The sequence below is a fragment of the Sprattus sprattus genome, assembly GCF_963457725.1.
Source record: "Sprattus sprattus genome assembly, chromosome: 5".
Lineage (NCBI taxonomy): Eukaryota > Metazoa > Chordata > Actinopteri > Clupeiformes > Clupeidae > Sprattus > Sprattus sprattus.
The window spans coordinates 12,129,559-12,147,224 of record NC_137924.1 but is presented as its reverse complement, the minus strand read 5'-3'; the positions used below and the strand labels follow the sequence as shown (position 1 = coordinate 12,147,224).

Sequence of the window (17,666 nt, the reverse complement as noted above, 5' to 3'; positions counted from 1 at the left end):
TGTTTCACTTGACCAACGAACTTGAGCTTGGACGCGTTTTACGCACAACAGCCCCAGTTTGGACATAAGGCCTTAAGATGATTAAAACAACAACAACTAAAATCACATATGCAGTATATTCTTCTCTTAATACTTAGTTAAATTATTTAATACACAATACAATATTCAACAGACTGATTTCCACGATTTGGACTAAGACCCGGAGTGAAATAGCATATTCAGCATATTCATATAAAGACAATTAAGATCTACTTTGGCCAGTATGCTATTAGTAAATATTCATCAACAGATCTAATCCAAATATCCTACCGACCCTTAGATGGCCTAAAGAAGATTATGTATTTCATGGCTTACATGGCAGAAGAATGAGGTACGACCATTTTCTAAAGCTGTAGCGCACATGAACTTTTACAGACAAATGACAGATCCACTTAAACGGTGCGTGCAATATTGCTAAGTGTGTGTCCAGTCTAACGAAGATGGTTTGAATGTATCCCTTTCCAAAACGTTTTCAATGATCTAAGCAAATTCAACACCTGGCGGTTTTGGTTGAGTTTTAAGAACTGGTCTTTATTTTTCTTCGCGTAACTATAAACATCATACATGAGCATATAGCCTAGTGTTTTACAAAAAGTCGGCGTTGACTAGCAATAATAACTAGCAATAATTTGATGAATGCATACTGAATGGCATGCTGCCCTTAGTATTTCCTAACACCACCTAGACGTTTCTTCAGTTAACAAACAGAGCTTCACATACAGCAATTCTGGAAAATAAATATAAAATTTGCAATATAATATATGCATTAAATAATCTGAGCATTTTCTACACATTTGTGACCTCCAGGCGTGGTGAAGATACGTCTGATCCGGTCGCCTGTGACCTTTGCGCCCGCCGAAGGCAACCTACAGGCCGTCTCGCCGCAGTCAGTACAATGCAAACACATGATCACGCATCAAAAGTCTCTTCTTTTTCATCCTACGATTCTGGAACCAGATTTTAACTTGTTGGTCACTCAAGTCCAGCCTGACTGAAAGATCCTTTCGTTTTTGTCTGTTTATAAATTCATTTAACAAGAATTCACTCTCAAGTTCAGCCAGCTGTGGCTTTGTATAGGGTTTCCTCTTTTTTCTCTGTCTCACTTGTGATGGACACCAAGGCACACCTGGAAAAAACATATATGCAACTATTAATAATTAGCAACTAGAAACTGTATTTTTTGTTTTTGTTTAGAATTGAAAGGCTTATAACGAGCCTCAGAGTTTAGATAAGGTTCACATTTGTTACATTATATTTCAACTCTGCGTGTGAGCGTCATTTATATTTCTTTATATAATCGGGAGTGGAGAAGTAAACGAAACAATTGCATACCATCAGAGCACGATGTTCTGGGTGTTGTGTTACTTGAGGATGGTTGCATTTGGACAAGTGAGTTGACCGATTGCTTCACACCATCGCTAGCTACTTGCATACTTGAGTTCAGTTCAGTGTGTGAAGCCGAGTTCTGTGACCGTCTGTCCAAGTTAGATAACTCGTACTTGCTAGAACTAGCAGAATTAGTCATTCCGTGTTCACCGATGAACGATGTCTCTTGTCTATGTTCCACGCTTTTTTGATGTGCATTCTGGAAATAATATTTCAAATGCTCTTCAGACGATCCTTTATTGTAGTTTGGGTTTGTATTTTGAGGCACTGAGTCTGTCAGAAACGGCTGAGAATAACCATTAAAGGCGCGGCTCTGTGGTGGGGCCGTGCACGAACTTGGGGAAGTCCACGGGAACGAGCACACCTCTCTTCTGCTGTAGGGAATCTGAGAAAGTCCGGAAAGATGGGCTCCATTGCTCCGTAAATTTGGGAAATACAAAGAGTCCGGAGAAGGAAAATTCAGCAGTGAACCAACATAGCCAGAACTGAGAACATTGCGTTCGCACATCTCCGAAGAGTTGGTTAAAACGCTTCTTACAAGACCTTATAGTTACACTTAAAGAATAAAAGCAGGGTAATTGTTGATTTGGCCATGCAACATCACGTGATATGCTAAACATGCTGTTCAGCTCCGCCCTTTGCCTTGACACAAAGTAGTGACCAACCGATCGAACCGATATAGGTGTATTGTACTTAAAAGCAGAATATTCCATATTGGCGGTGATTAAGAGTTTAGTTCAACTCAGGAAAATAAATGAATTAATAATAAATGACTGGCTTTGCATTGTATGTTGCATTAATATGTAGAAAACAGATCATGACCTCTACGATGAAAAGGAACAGACGAATAGTAATGAAAAACAAAAATGAAAAAAACCTACATTACTTTATAAAATCTAACTGGATGAGAGATGATGTAATGTATCCCAGTACTTAGTAGTATGATAATGTATCCCCATACCTGGGGGCTGTATCGGTAGCTTCTAAAATGTAGTTGGAGGACAAAAACATATGGCTCACACACACAATCTGGTTGTTTTGCTGTTGACCTTTCTTTTGTCCAGTCTCTCTACAGACCACAGTAGAATGCAACAGAAAAAATAAAAATAAAAACAGGAATAAGAATACCAGGCCTAGTTGCAGTAATTGCGGCGTTCCGCTTCGGTTGTTGGCTAGAAATATTCGATAACATTCGAACTCATATATGCACCATACATAAAATTAGTTTGATACTTAACTGCAAGAGCTAGCCTACGTATCGAACACATATAATAGGCATTTTTCGTTTTATTTGCCTGATAGTATTTATCGAAGCTACAGTTTAGGTTCAAATTTGCGGGTAAAAGAACGTCACACAGAAGGAAGCGTTCAGAAGCCCACACAGATATACAAAATGTGGACTGAACGTGTATGAAATTACAGAGGTTAAGCAGCAGGGTAAAGTTCATGGGGAGTAGGTTATTCATTTCTTTAATATCTACCTTCTTGAAATGGCATGTTCATCTGGAGATGTTTTCTTCCCAACCTCTTGAGAAAATTAACAAATGTCGTGGTCGGGAATGTGTGAAATCCATTTTTTAACTGTATGTTTCAGCAGGCCTAATATGTTAATGCTCCTAATAACTAGGTTCGTTTTCGGCTGACCAAACGCAAGGTGATGAATTACAAAGCACGATACAAACCACTACATTTTGGCCTATGCTCATAAGAAGAAACGGATTATTGAACCCATGACACAAATGCATTTGTTTAGTGGGATTGTTAACTACGATTATTATAGTAGTATAGATTATATAGTTTATACCACTGCAAGTTCACCAAAGGACTTTTGCTGGTTAACCACAGGGGTTTTTAACATTTACAGATTGGTGAAAAAAATCAGTGATAAAACATTATCTGTTAAAGCAGTTAGAAGGTTAGATGTGGTCATTTCAAAACAAATAGGCTTTCAGACAAAGACTATTTTAACAATGTCCGATATTATAACCTATCTTTGCACACAAATCACCCTATACGTATAATGACCTCTTACCTTCTGCAGGTCTCTCTAAAGTTTCTCAGTAGAGATAACAAGAGTTCCTCCTGGAAGCGTTAGTAAAATGACAACTGTTAACATGCGTCTCCGGGAAAAAGAGAGGGGGCAGATTGGACTGCGAGTTTTTACGAGTCTAGTAAATTCAAGAAAGCAACCAAAGTGAGATTCTTCTGTCTGACTCACTGTATCCACAAACAAGAGGATCCAGCTGCCCTTTCTATATGGTAGTCCAAAATATACCTTGTAAATTCTAATAAGGCTTAGTTCAAGTTCAAAGTCTGGAAGACCATGGATTTAAGTCCAAGTGCATAAATATAACTAAAACCAAGTCAAATGTGTATAGGTGGAAGGCATACATTGTAATTTGCGTTCAAAAGAAAGGATTAACGAGATAAGGATGAAATGTGTTAATATAAGGCTGAATCCCTCTAATAGGAAAACAATTTGAACACTACCGTCGTGGAGTTTCTTTGTCAGTTTTGCAGGCATTCGGACGTCTTCCGACTCCGTCAGTGCCAGTGCAAGGGATATTCCGTATCCTTGATAGTATTAGAACACTCCATGGATCCTTTTTAAGTGTAGAATAAAGTAAGGAAGCACTAGGTTCATTCAAAAAATAAGACTTCACTACCACCACCGATGATTGCAATGTAACTTATTCAAAAATGAGTTGAAATAGGAAATGCCTCCCCATCAGTCCGAGTCTATGTAATTGTCCATTTGATCCAGCAGGTGGCGAAAGCGGCCTATGAATGGAGAGAGTTTGATTATTCATGAGCGTCATTCCAGTCAAGGTCGCAGACCATGAAAATATGTCAAGGTCAATGGTAAGACGTAAAATTTCACAACAACTTTTTGCTTCAGTTATTGCATTGTTCTTGATGCATAATAACCATTTACAATTTGGGGGATTTTTTTTTACTGACCTACTTATTGCTAGCCCAGTTTCAACCCTTGCCTTGGCTACTTTTCTTGTCTGGATTTAAGAGCTCTATGGCTAATGATTAGACTAGATTAATTTGAAGCGAACTACTTGTAAAAACTATGACAAAGCCTTTTATTTTCATACAAAAATATATATCATTATTAAAGTGGAAGTGGGCCAAAGATGAAGATCTAAATTTATTTGACTGAGGCCTTTCGAAATGTGATTTCTTACAAGACCAGACCTTACAAATCAAAATTGCTACTGTATAATAATGTCTATATCAAAATTACAGTAGTTACAGTTTAAAGTTAACGTTTAAAGTTAAAGTTTAAAGTTACAGTTTTTACAAAATCTCACTATTCTGAGCGTCAATGTTGACTCGTTTTTCGAAGCCGATTTAGGCCTACTGTTTAGACTGTGACCAAAACATACTATATGCTTATGTTTTAATATCTTTTGCTGTAGATAGGCAATATCATAGCCCACCATCCCATCATCTTCGTGTGAAATTAAGCATCAATCTGTAGGCTATTAGTCAAATTAATTTTGTCTTTAATTCACACACGTCTACTCATCATCTCTCTCTGGCTCACACTCAAACATTTTTTCACAACTTGAAATTGGGTAGCCTGTAAATAACAGCTCAACACAGATACGGTGGAAATATAATTTTTAAATAATGTGGTTTTAAACGCACGTTACCGAAAAACGAACAGGGGTTCTTCTTTCTTCTCAAAAATGTCTTCACCAATGGCCATGCAAGAAAAACACAAAACTGTACACTTGTCGAAAATAATTGAATCAGACCAATGTGCTAAGTGGAGTGTCTCTGTAAAATTATAATATAATTGAAACATACATTTAGTTCAATCCCTGAGATCACCCTGCATTTACCATGGAGAACTTTATAAGGATTTCACGAAAAAGGCGCAAAGTCTTTCGCTGTTTTTGACACAATTTTCTTGTCCTTGACGCGTCGATTCTGAAACCATATCGTCACTTGTCTCTCGGTTAAGTTGGTGCCGGAGGCAATTCGTCGTCTTTTGTCTTTAGTGATAAATTTGTTGGTGGTGTACTCTCGTTCAAGTTCTTTGAGCTGGAATTTAGAGTACGGCACCCTTTTCTTCCTTCCACGGCGGTATAAGGTGGTGGCATCTGGCCGGTTTAGTGTTGAATCCTCTATTAGGGGAAAAAGAAGGAGAGGGTTTCGTGAGAGTATAATATTTAACTTAAGGTACAATTACTTTCTTTCTCTATACCTTCAAGAAATAAAATAAAAAACGTGTAGTGATTGCAGCTACACATATGGGTTAATAGGCTATCCTTCTTAAATGGAAGAGCAATTGACTTAGCCAGGGACAATAGACATAAACCCTCATTTATAAATAAAATGTTAACATATTTATACACGTAGAACATGTACAATAAAGGTTGGAACTTACAAAACATTAAATTATTGGTCATCCCGAGAATATGTGTGTTTTAAAGTGACACACTTTGGACCTATATTCCGTCGCATTAACCCTAATATCCGATGAGTTATCTATTTACCTGCATGTATATGATATTTTGTTCAGAAGATGTTCATACATTTGCTGACTTACTCTTGGTTTTGTAGTGGCTAAAATGAAAACCGCAGTGTTTCATACCTGCAAGTGAAGACTTCCAAAGATGCGTGTTTTGGTTCTGTTCTTTCGTACAGTAAAGTTGACTTCCCCAACTGCTCGACCAGTTCCAAGGCTGATGATAGCTTTCCATTGGTAAAACAGCCTCGTGTCGCGGATCACCAGGGCCACTCCGAGGCACAACAGGTACATCAATGTATCCTGGAATCCGTGGATAGTGAGCTGGAAAGCCTTGATAAACCCCAAACTCTTTACCCCTCCCTGGGATTTCACTGCAGTGCACGTTAGTGGTAGGAAAACCCGTCATATCCACTGATTTTTCTGAATGTCCACTCAGAGATGCGTTAGCGGGTTGTTTCAACACGCTGTGCTGGAAACAGGGACTGTGCGGTATTTTGCAACTGTAACAACTGTTGCCGAATTGACAGCCGAAGGCGACAGACGTATTTGAGGCGGTCGTGGTACTAGGCAAGGATCCATATGCCTTGAAAGATTCATGAGTGAATGAGTTTGATCTGTCCCCGACCGAGTACACCGTCGCTCCTGATGCAGTTCGGCCAGTGTGTGCCCCGAATGCAGATGGATAAAAACTTCTGTTGTGCATTGGCGGTATATCCCCTCCCAAACCCTCCATTTTTATATGACGGAATACTCTCCGTTTCTTACTGTAGAACCTCTCATCTGCCCTCAGTACACATTCTAGACTATCTGGTCTCAAGCGCTATAATACTTCACGGGTCATATGGCCAACCCTACGCAGATGACAGATAACCTTTTATATTTTTCTCCAAACTAATTACACAACTGCTACAACCAGACAAATGGTTGGCCAGTTGTGCTCACGTGACATGCAAATAATGCAGACGCAAGAACTGCACTCTGCTTCGGCTCGTAGCAATTTGTGTTTGAGTTTTTTTTTCTTTTGACTAATGAACTCTTCGATAATCATTTTAGACCTAAACTGAACAGATTCATATATTGGATAGCGTCCAGTCTTATTTACCTGAACTCTAGGTAAAGTAGGTACAGAAAACAATGGCACTAGAATGCCACAAAGGCTATGTTGATTTTAGACTTTAAAAATAATAGGCCTACCAAAAATTATAAAAACGATAACCCACCAGCCAATAATTCACCAATTAATGCCTGGATTGGATGTGATAGGCCTGCATGCTATTTTGAATCAAACATGTTAATTTCACTATTTACACAATATCTATCTTAACTAAGCTACCATCTTATTCGCCTGGTGCGGAAGTTGGTGTTTCACTCAATTAGAGAGTTTATTCAGCCTGTAGGGAAACTTAGCAATGGAAAACTATCTGACTCGGCCTTAGATCAACAGTTGATCGGACTTTCATGTTCTCAGACAAGGTGCCTTGAGAGTTGCTATCGATCATAGCCTACAATATGTATGCCTCTTCAAGTGGGGCCCCAAGCTATTCGAGTAGAATTCTAGATCCTCCTTAAATAGGGCATTTAGGCATATACAGACGAGAAAAGGGTCACCTTTTTATATAAAACAAACTATTTGTGGCCAGATTGTTCATTCTTTAAAGTTGTTTGTTTTTATGTGCAAAGGCTTTCCAACACAGCTCTAAACAATCCATCTCGTTGGAATGATATTGAAATTAAAAGCATTAAACGTTACGTTTTCTGTTATTAGCCATCGCAACATTGTCTTTTAAATAGTGCAGTTTGGCGTAAGGATTTAACCCTCCAAACTTGCCATGTTTGTGCCATAACAGTAAGGGGCGTCAACCACACCAGACCATGCCCAGTTGAATTGTGTGCAACTTCGTCGCAGCTGTGTAACTTTTGATTTTACGAGACACACCCGTTGTTCACAACGTGTGTGTTCTTAATAATCCTCAATAGAATTTGACCGACTTACTTCTAGGTAGGTCCTACCAGTATAGCGTTTTGGGAGCTCATTTTGACCTTGAACATGAACATCAGACAGAGGTGGGGCTCTGAAGGAACTCTCCTTAGTCTCCTGTTCAATGACTGATCAAAAAAACACATGACACTGCGTTTCAGTTGCATTTAAGTTGCACAAAGTTCAGCTGGCCATATGGAGTAAAGTTGACGTTCCTTTCTTTCAGGCCAAAACATGTCCTATTGACGTATTTATTCAGATACACATTTCAGAGTGTTATGTTTACTTTGGTGAATTTGACTTGCATATCTGGTTTAAGACTACAAGTCAAATTTTAATTTTGAATTAAACGTGCACCGAACATGCAAGATGAGATAGAACCAGCAAGTTGTATACGTACAATGTATTATTGCATTAACTTAAAATTCAAATGGGGAGGTTCAGATCACAAATACTCTGTAGTTCAAGATAGACAGTTGTAGGCTACTACCTTTGAGTAGATTTGGCCCGGAAGGTCTTCATCAAACTTTCAAGAGTGACTCTGCAATGTTGATTTGTAGCTAGACAAATTGCAATGATACGGTGTTATCGCTAGATGGCTCTATCAGTTTATATAGAGATAGTCCATGAACGGATGTGTGGTAGAATCCAAAAATAACCCCCAAGCCACAAACAGTCCAGGGAGCTTAACATCTGTGAAGTTAAACGACTTCCTAACGAGACTAATTTGAAGAGTCGGAAACGAAACCAGACGACTGTCTTAAACTAAAGGTGGCAACCTGCTGTTTTCCCCTGGACCCCGAGTCACACCAACAATTCTTTGTGAATTGTTGACAGACCACAACATGCAATGAAGAGGGGAGACAGTGGAATAGTCATTTTAACTCTAATCCAGGGGGTGTTCAGAGGGAAATACCTAGTGGATAGTCCATGTCAGAAGTTTAGTTTTCGATCTAGTGGTAGAGATAATAAGTGAGAAGAATGTAGATCATTGCCGAAACATATTCTATACATTGTACAGGTTGTATCATACTTGTTCTAGACTAAGCGTATTGTTTCACAGTGCCCACATAAAACATCGAAATGCTGGCATTTAGGTTTGAACTATAATCGAATGAAATTACTACAAGGCTCCAGGGGATTTTACGTTTAAACAAGTTATTTCCAGACTGTCCATATTATTTATTCTTACAGGCGGCATTTCATCTAATCTGCCAATAATATGTAGTCTTGCGCAATATATATAAATAAAATGCTGCAGCCTTATTTTACACAAGCAGTGCGTAATCTGAAGTTTTTTTCCCACGAAACTGTCATTGTCTGACTACCGTCACAATTTCGGTTGTCACAAGTTCAAACAGATAGTGTTTCTGGAAAGAATAACTCCAACGACCAACTTATAATATGTAAGGTGAGTGTTTGGGACTCGTGATCCGTGGTTCAAAGTGAAGAGTTCCTAATATGGACAGCTTGATTGCGTCACTGTGACCAAAGATTACTCGCTTCTACCTTCCTACATACCCCCTTGTTTTAATTTACTCATCTGAAATTAACAGTTAATCCACATTTAAGTTCAGTGAGTAACTGGTAAAGTAGGCCTACATCATTTTTACATATATGCATTTAAATTGTAGGCTATAGTTACCAATTGTTATCGGCCTACCTCACTTAAGCCCAAACAAAATGATAGTCTTATGTATCGATACAAATCCCTTAGACGAAAAACCAATACACAGAATCCCAGGAGAATATGTTGTCAATTAACTTAGTGTCTAACAATCACAATTAACTCTTATTTGTGATACTTATAAGTATATCATTGACAAAAGTACCAACGCCAGGATGTGTGTGTGGCTTGCAGGTTGCCTCACCTTCTCGCCACCCTGCATGTTACACGAACGGCTCAAATGTAATCAAATCAAGCAATTATGGCTAACAAACATATGAAATGATTTACCTTTGTGATGCAGGGAAAACATTTCACAGATTTGAAGGTAGGCCTATGCATGAGTCTTTTGGGGGTCAGTCAGAATTAAACGAAATCCATGCACGCAGTCAAAGTAGCCTGGGCCTCGTTTCCCGATAACGACGTATCTTAACGGCCTACGTGGATTTTGGCGACATCTAGACTCAATAACACTTTCTACTTACGAGCGTTTCCCGAACATCATCTTAAAGTCAGGTGCACGAGCGCAACGTGCACGAGTTCTTAAGTATCTCTTATGAGCTGTTTACGTCACGTTAACCTGTTTACATTAATTGCTGTGAAATTAGCTAGCCTATGCGTGCATCGAACGTGCACTATGCACTAAATTCGGGGCGGGGATAGTAACGCCATCTCCAGCAGAGTATTTAAACTGTGTTCCCATTGTAAGGACATTTATTACATCTGTCTGAGAGTGGGCTGTCAAAGGTAGCATCATCAAAGTCATACAGTACAGTAGGCTACATACATATTAACCTACATTTGAGTCCAACTGCATGACCATTCTTACCCTACACTTAGGCTGAATCCCATTTCTCCCCCTACCCCTTCGTCTTTCCCCTTCCCCTCCGTTTTGCGCGTTCATGTGGAGGGGTAGGGCTGTCCCAATTCACGTTAAGACAGAGGGGTAGGGGAGAGGGGAAGGGCTTTCTACCCCTCCAAACGGAGATTTTCCGAGGGCACACTTCAAACGGAGGGGTAGACTGATTTCCCTCAATGCATTGCGAACCCGTGATCATTAAAGAAGAAACATCGCGCGAGTCCCTTTAAAAATGTCGGAAACAGCAGGAAAAGCATCACACAAATGAAAGTATTTTCTTTGTAATTCATGGTTTTAAAACTTGTTTGATGAAATGTTGCATTGTGTTAATAACAGCTGCAGGCGCCATGTTTGTTTATGTCTGGTGAGTGACAGCTGTCGCTCTCCGGTAACGTAACAGCTGACGCAGCGTACTGATGACGTACGTAAGTGTTGAAGGGCTATCCCAATTCGTAGGGCTAGAGTTTAAACCCCTTCGACTACCCCTCCGTTTGAAAAAGCGAGGGCAAAGGGGTAGGGGTAAGGGTAGGGGTGGAGATTAGAAATGGGATTGGGCCTTACCCTTACAATAAAGAAGTGATCCTATTTCAACCAAAACTTAATTTTAAATAATTTCTTTCTTTATGACATTTCGTTTATAGTTTAGACAGCAACGTTGACATCTATATTCAACTGCATCCACTACATAATCTCAAACTTTATTTGTTGGTAACTCTCCAAAAAGGCTACCATTAACACATTTCGTAATGAAAAGGAAACATGCATCACAATAATACTTCAGTGTAACCTGTACCTATGTGGAGTGCAAATATGTCTTGCCATACCCAACAGCTCTACGTCTGCTAACACTACAGAATGCATAATTCCTACGGGCACTGCACTAGTTTTGCATAGCCTAATCTTTATTTTCAAATACTCACTATTCTTTATTTCTATTTTGATGGGAATAGGCAGGTGAAACAATGACATTCTCATGATGTGCTATACACAGAAACATCGTTTGGATTTCTTCTATAATAGGCCGAACGACGCCCCTGGTGGATTGCATCGCTAAGTGTGAAGTTACTACTGGTCCTGACCACACGTAGAATTCTTCTCAACGAAAGATAAACTTAAGCTAAGTGCCGCGTCAGGAAGCCGGTCTGCAACGTAGGGTTCCTCTTACGAACGATTTCAAGTCCTTTTTAGGCTAAGTGCGCGTTCGGGAAACTGTCTGAGTTTCCCGAACGCTAAAAAGGACTTAAAATCGGTCGTAAGAGGGATCTTACGTTACAGAGCGGTTTCCCGACGCCGCACTTAGCTTAAGTGTATCTTTCGTTGAGAAGAATTCTACGAGTGGTCAGGACCAGTAGTAACTTTACACTTAGCCAAAATCCACGTAGGCCGTTAAAATACGTCGTTATCGGGAAACGAGGCCCTGAATTGATCAGGGTATATCTTGTATATGATTATGGGTTATGTTATTGCATATTGTGGCACAGTGTGAAACTCTTCTTGCGACCCATTACTACATTTTAGAAATGGTTCATTTGCAACATAAAACGTCTAGAGTGCTGTAATGTGCCATTCATGACTTTCCTGGAAATATATGCACAGTGAAGCCAATTTGCGACCTCTATATGGTTTCGGCCGGAATCCACGTTAAATCATTTATTTCCACCAACTACCATTTGTCCACGGTGGTTCCGTGATAGGGACGTCGTATATCGGGAAACCCACCTCTATGTCTGTTTCTCACATCGGACTAAAGTGGTTCAGACATGGTGCAGTAAGGACTGTCACATTTGAATAAACAACTGTGAAATTGGAGCACCTGATTTTTGCTCAGGAATCGTCTGCAATAAAATAAGTAGGCATGGCTTTATACAATGTAAAATCGTTCCAATTGTTGAAATAACCATTATGAATCGTTTGAGTGGTTAATGTGGTTTTTTTTTCTTCAAATTATGTTCTGCCACTTATCCTGAATATAATTTCATAATATTGATTCCTTTATCCTATATTCACCCTTTTCAGAATCCAGGGTCAGTTATGGACTGAGCAGAGGTGTCGCACTTATTGCAAGTGGTGCAAAGTGGGCCTTTTTGATGATGTCTGTAAGATCCACATTGAGTTCTAAGCTTAACTTGCCTTGTTACACAAGTGCTACACAAAACACAAGCAGGAATCATATTAATTAGACAAATGTCCTATTGCATCAATAATGTAGGTCTAGTTGACAGTAAAGTCAGCTTACAGGTCGATGGCGTAGGCCTACGACACAATTTTGCAACACTAGTTGCGAATAACCGTTCAAGCTAGGTTTGGCAAAACAAAACAATCATCTAGCGAAAGACCTTCTGACGCAATTTACTAACATAGGTCCTAGTTATTAGTTAAGTACACTTTTGAGAGAGGAATGGACTGTTGTATTACACAGAAAAAGCGGTTGGGGGCGACAGAGGACACGAATGCTTCTTCCCTCTTGCTTCTGTCTGGCTCCCCTGCCGAACGCAGCAGGGATACATCTCGCATTCCCTGTTAACCTCGCCATTACGAGCTAGTCCCTCACCACATTCCACACTCGGTCACTGTAATCTTGATATTATGGCAGTTAATATCTCTACCGTGATTAATTTTGCATTTGGAATATGGAGAATTTTAACGTCAAAGAAAATGCGAGAAAAGTATGCTAAATAATTCCTTAATTCCGCTAGAGAACATAAGCATTACAAGTGCATTTTTTCTCTGAGCCCATTATGAAAGCCGTGTGGTGTAATTCATCATAATTATGATTCATGATGACACTTCTGCATTGTGACTAGAGCTATACCTGATTCTATTACTTCCGCGTTGTTTTTTTTTCATCAGGGTGTATGGTTGTGAAAGTCGACAGTGTAGGCTATAACCTAAATGTTAGTTATTTAGGCTATAAGGGGAAATAACTTACTTGCCTTTTCAATCTGAAGACCGTTTTCAGCTATTCAAAATATTTCAAAGTAGCTATAGGAACAGCTCTTCAATAATAACAAGTGCTTTTTGTTCTTCATAATCGCCTCACTACAGGCTAAAGAAACAATGTATTTTTTTTTAAACAGACAAATAATACACACAGGCACAATAAAACAGAGATTTCAATTATTTTGTCTGTCGTATAGAATCAGGTGTCTTATCACAGAAACCTACACTAAAATGAGGCTGATTTAGATAATATAATATAGGCAAGGCAATACATTCCAGTCGTTTTAAATAAAACGTCTGCTTTGTGATCACTTCTATTACAAAAATATGTTGTTGTTTTTTTACTTTTAAATATATTTAATTATTTCCTTTGTGTTTGAATGGTCATAGATGTATCTTAAAAGTGCTCAGGATATTTACTAATGTGTAATTCGAAACAGCTTGGAGTGAAATTATCGACAGAGTCAAAAAAAAAGAAAAGAAAAAAAAACAGAGGGAGGTGGCGACAACAGAAGGGAGGAACAATAGAGAATCAAAGCGTAATGATATTCCTAAATGAAGAGGGAAATGTTGCCGCGCTCATTTTATTAATCAGACTGTCAATTTCACCCCAGAGGCCAAACCCAGGAGCGATCCAAAGCAGTCTCTGATCAAGCGAGGGACAGAAGCTCTTCTCTTCACTTCTCTTCTCCCTCTCCACCTGGATCTGCGCGTCTGACCGCAGGCCGCCTCCATCATCAGCTGACAACCCGCGTGTATTTATTTGCTTATAAACCTGTTACAATAAATGATCATTCCAAGGGCTGCACGCGCACCTTCTCCACGAGCCTGCAAACCTCTTTTTGATGAATGACATTTTGGACTGGATAGAGGATGCACGGGTCATTTTGAGCAGTCATTCGTTGCACGCTTTGGCATTCTGTGCTCTTTTTTTCGACTCGCTCATAAAAAGGTGTTATATTATTTAAAGACAGTTGCAGAGCTGAATGCGGATTAGCCCCGCCACAACTCAACGGAGCACCAGACTTGGAACTTTTGCTTTTCCTGCGAATCTTCATGATGGAGAGGATAAGAAAAGAGATGATTCTGATGGAACGAGGACTACACAGTCCTGTAGCCGGGAAGAGGCACTCAAATCTGTCGGAGTCTGCTGGAAACACGGTGCTGGAGGCCCTGGAAAATTCCCAACACAGTGGTCGCCTGAGCCCGAGACTAACCTCCGCCTCACTGCACGGGAGTCTTGGGGATATCCCAACCAAAGGAAAATTCGAAATCGACAGTTTGTTCGCTCCTCACCACAACAACGACAACACCTCGTCCGCGGAGATCTCTTCTTCAGAAAACAGAAAGAAAATGAGCTTATATCCAGATGTTTCTGCAGAGTCTGATATTAACAGTGATGTTGAAGTAGGATGTCCATCGCATCGCTCCCCGAGCAGTGTCAGGGAACACAAGGAAAACAATAAAGGTAGCTTTACTCGCATTTTCTTCTAGTATAGACATTTAATATACATTTCAGCGACCTAAAAATGAAAGGTGAACTTAAATAATATTAGTAACATCAGTATAAACAAAAGTACGGATAATATTTCCACACATTTCTCAAACATATAATTAATTTCTTTTGAAATCTAGAAAGCAATTTAAAATGTACAATTTAGTCTGACTTTTATCCATAATTATTTTGAAAAATAAATGCATTTCATAGCTACAATAAAAGTCGTTGGCATTTTTATACTATTGCGTTGTTTTATGAGAACGCTTATGAGAAAATATCAGAAAGCTCAAATACGGTTTAAAAAAAGAATTGCTTTAATTCGTTCTTCTCCTATGCACCCATTTTTAGGTTTTTCAGACAGTAATTCTGGGACATCAAGTTCCAACTCTATGTCCAATATGAATGGTATGGGCTCCAACAGCTCCAACGCGGACCAGGTGAGAAGGTACCGAACAGCGTTTACAAGGGAACAGATTGGGAGACTGGAGAAGGAGTTTTACAGGGAGAATTATGTCTCAAGACCCAGAAGATGTGAATTAGCTGCATCTTTGAATTTACCTGAAACTACAATTAAGGTAAGCACGGATGGTAAACTTGAAATTAAATTAGCATTGTTGTAGAGTGTGTTGTTCGCAAAGAAACATTAGCAATGTTACAGTAGCGCATATGCTAACACACACACACATAAGACACACACGCTCACAGATCCACCCCTGCCCCCCACCCCCACCCCACACACACACACACACACACACACAGGCCATGTGATAAGAAGGAAAAAACTATTTAAAATATGTGATGACTCTATATATATTCATAAAACTAGGCTATTTGTTTTGCACTTGACTCTGGATTTAGTTTTAGACTTTAGATAAGTCGAACCACCTGATAGCCTACTGTTTGATGCTGTGTAATTCCATTGTGTTTCATGTTTTACAACTTTGTAGTTTGAATGCATTTTTAAAAACAATTCCATTCTAAAATACTCTAGAATTTCCTACAATTCCCCCCTTTTAGTAGGCTACATGTCATAAATGTACCCGTTTGTCTCCATGCAAAAAAACTTCTATGTGGACAGGTGTATTTGAGTTCCCGCCAGTTTCTCCCAAAAGTTGAGAGTTGGTTTTGTGTGCAGGTATGGTTCCAGAACAGGCGGATGAAAGATAAAAGACAGCGTCTGGCAATGTCCTGGCCACATCCAGCAGATCCCAGTTTCTACACCTATATGATGACGCACGCGGCAGCCACCGGAAGTCTGCCATACCCCTTCCATTCCCACATGCCTCTACACTACTATCCGCATGTTGGCGTCACAGCAGCAGCCGCAGCTGCAGCTGCCTCTGGGGCCGCCTCGTCACCTTTTGCTACCTCCATGCGCCCTCTCGATACTTTCCGTGCGCTCTCTCATCCTTACTCTCGCCCGGAGCTGCTGTGTGGCTTCAGGCATCCAGGACTGTACCAGTCACCTGCAGGCCTCAATAGCTCAGCAGCAGCATCAGCAGCGGCGGCTGCAGCAGCGGCGGCCGCGGCAGCTTGCGCGCCCTCGGCCGCCGGGCCCTGCGCATGCCTCAGCTGTCACAGTAGTCAAGCGGCCAGTGCCCTGGGCTCAAGAAGCGCCTCTGACTTCACCTGCACTGCGACCGGCCAGAGGTCCGAGAGCGGATTTCTGCCATACTCGGCTGCGGTGCTGAGCAAAACCTCAGTTCCATCGCATTCGCCAGATCAGAGAGAAGAGTCCTCTCTTAACAGATAACTCGTCACTGGAGAAAAAAGAAGGAAAACAAAAGAAACTCTGAACTCTTATTTATTTTGCTTAATGCTGTTCGTTTTATTTTTTTTGCCATTTATTTATTGAGTTATTTATTTATTTTCTCGTAACCACTCAATTTGGGTCAGGGCGTAATCTTGTAAAATGGAGATATAGTGGTCGGCAGCGCACAATTGACACCAATACAACCAGGAAACAAACCTATCCGTGGTGTTGATACGTTCATTAATAACTTTAATTGTTTAGTCATTTCTCCATCATTTGGCGGTCGTTTAGTCTTTTCTCAGTCTATATTGAAGGTTCAGGAAAGATGCTTCATTTCACCCCTTATAATTTCAATACGCCATTTCTTAGTATAGCTGAAGTGAAAGTGTAGTGTATATGCCATTTAAGCAACATCTGAAATGTCACCTCAGAATAATGATCTTGTTCTAAATCTGGTGCAGCTCATGGGACTTCCCTGGTCCACCAGGATTGCGCGTACCATTTGCACTTGTTCTACAGTGTCAATTCCGCTGTTAATAATGTGAAGATTATGACGAAAATTGCCAATCATATACCTTGATGGACCTCCTTTGAATGTGAAATTGTACGAAAGTTCCCCGTCCTGAGACCCGCTGTCAAATACTAACAACCCGCTGTGGGAAGTCATTAGACGAGACAGATAAAAGACCTTGAACATAAAAACATTGTTCTCGGCACGTAGATTGTACAGTATTAAATGTGGTATTCGTTTCCTGGGTTTAGGGGAAAGGACTTTCACCGTGGAGTCCTATTTCCAGTTTTCGTTTTTGAAACTCGGATGTAGACTTTTCTCCTGCAACGTTCCGCTTATGCGAGCAACCTCATTAAATCAAAACCGATATTTCCATAATACTCCCAACAGAGCCCCCTCACTCAGCATTAATGGGATTATCTGAACAAGCCCAAACTTCAGAAAAATTGCTCATGCATTTAGGTCTGCATACATGTATCCTTGTCATAGGACTCTCTGTTCCTTTGGTCTTCGGTACCGTAATAATACTATAAACGATCACATATTT

General features: G+C 40.0%; 3 protein-coding genes across 3 annotated transcripts; 1 reads left to right on the top strand and 2 right to left on the bottom strand.

Moving 5' to 3' along the window:
- Nucleotides 1-869: 869 nt before the first annotated feature.
- Nucleotides 870-1,933, bottom strand: hoxd12a (homeobox D12a; the record flags this gene model as incomplete). The annotated part of the gene is made up of 2 exons (XM_080838228.1): nucleotides 870-1,165; nucleotides 1,372-1,933. The coding sequence occupies 2 exons, from the start codon at nucleotides 1,931-1,933 to the stop codon at nucleotides 927-929; spliced, it is 801 nt and encodes a 266-aa protein (XP_080694354.1). The 3' UTR covers nucleotides 870-926.
- Nucleotides 1,934-5,304: 3,371 nt separating this feature from the next.
- hoxd13a (homeobox D13a) lies at nucleotides 5,305-6,320 on the bottom strand (the record flags this gene model as incomplete). The annotated part of the gene is made up of 2 exons (XM_080839659.1): nucleotides 5,305-5,567; nucleotides 6,038-6,320. The coding sequence occupies 2 exons, from the start codon at nucleotides 6,318-6,320 to the stop codon at nucleotides 5,305-5,307; spliced, it is 546 nt and encodes a 181-aa protein (XP_080695785.1).
- Nucleotides 6,321-14,413: 8,093 nt separating this feature from the next.
- evx2 (even-skipped homeobox 2) lies at nucleotides 14,414-16,608 on the top strand (the record flags this gene model as incomplete). Its single annotated transcript, XM_080839433.1, has 3 exons — nucleotides 14,414-14,825; nucleotides 15,204-15,430; nucleotides 15,991-16,608. The coding sequence occupies 3 exons, from the start codon at nucleotides 14,414-14,416 to the stop codon at nucleotides 16,606-16,608; spliced, it is 1,257 nt and encodes a 418-aa protein (XP_080695559.1).
- Between the last annotated feature and the right edge of the window lie 1,058 nt (nucleotides 16,609-17,666).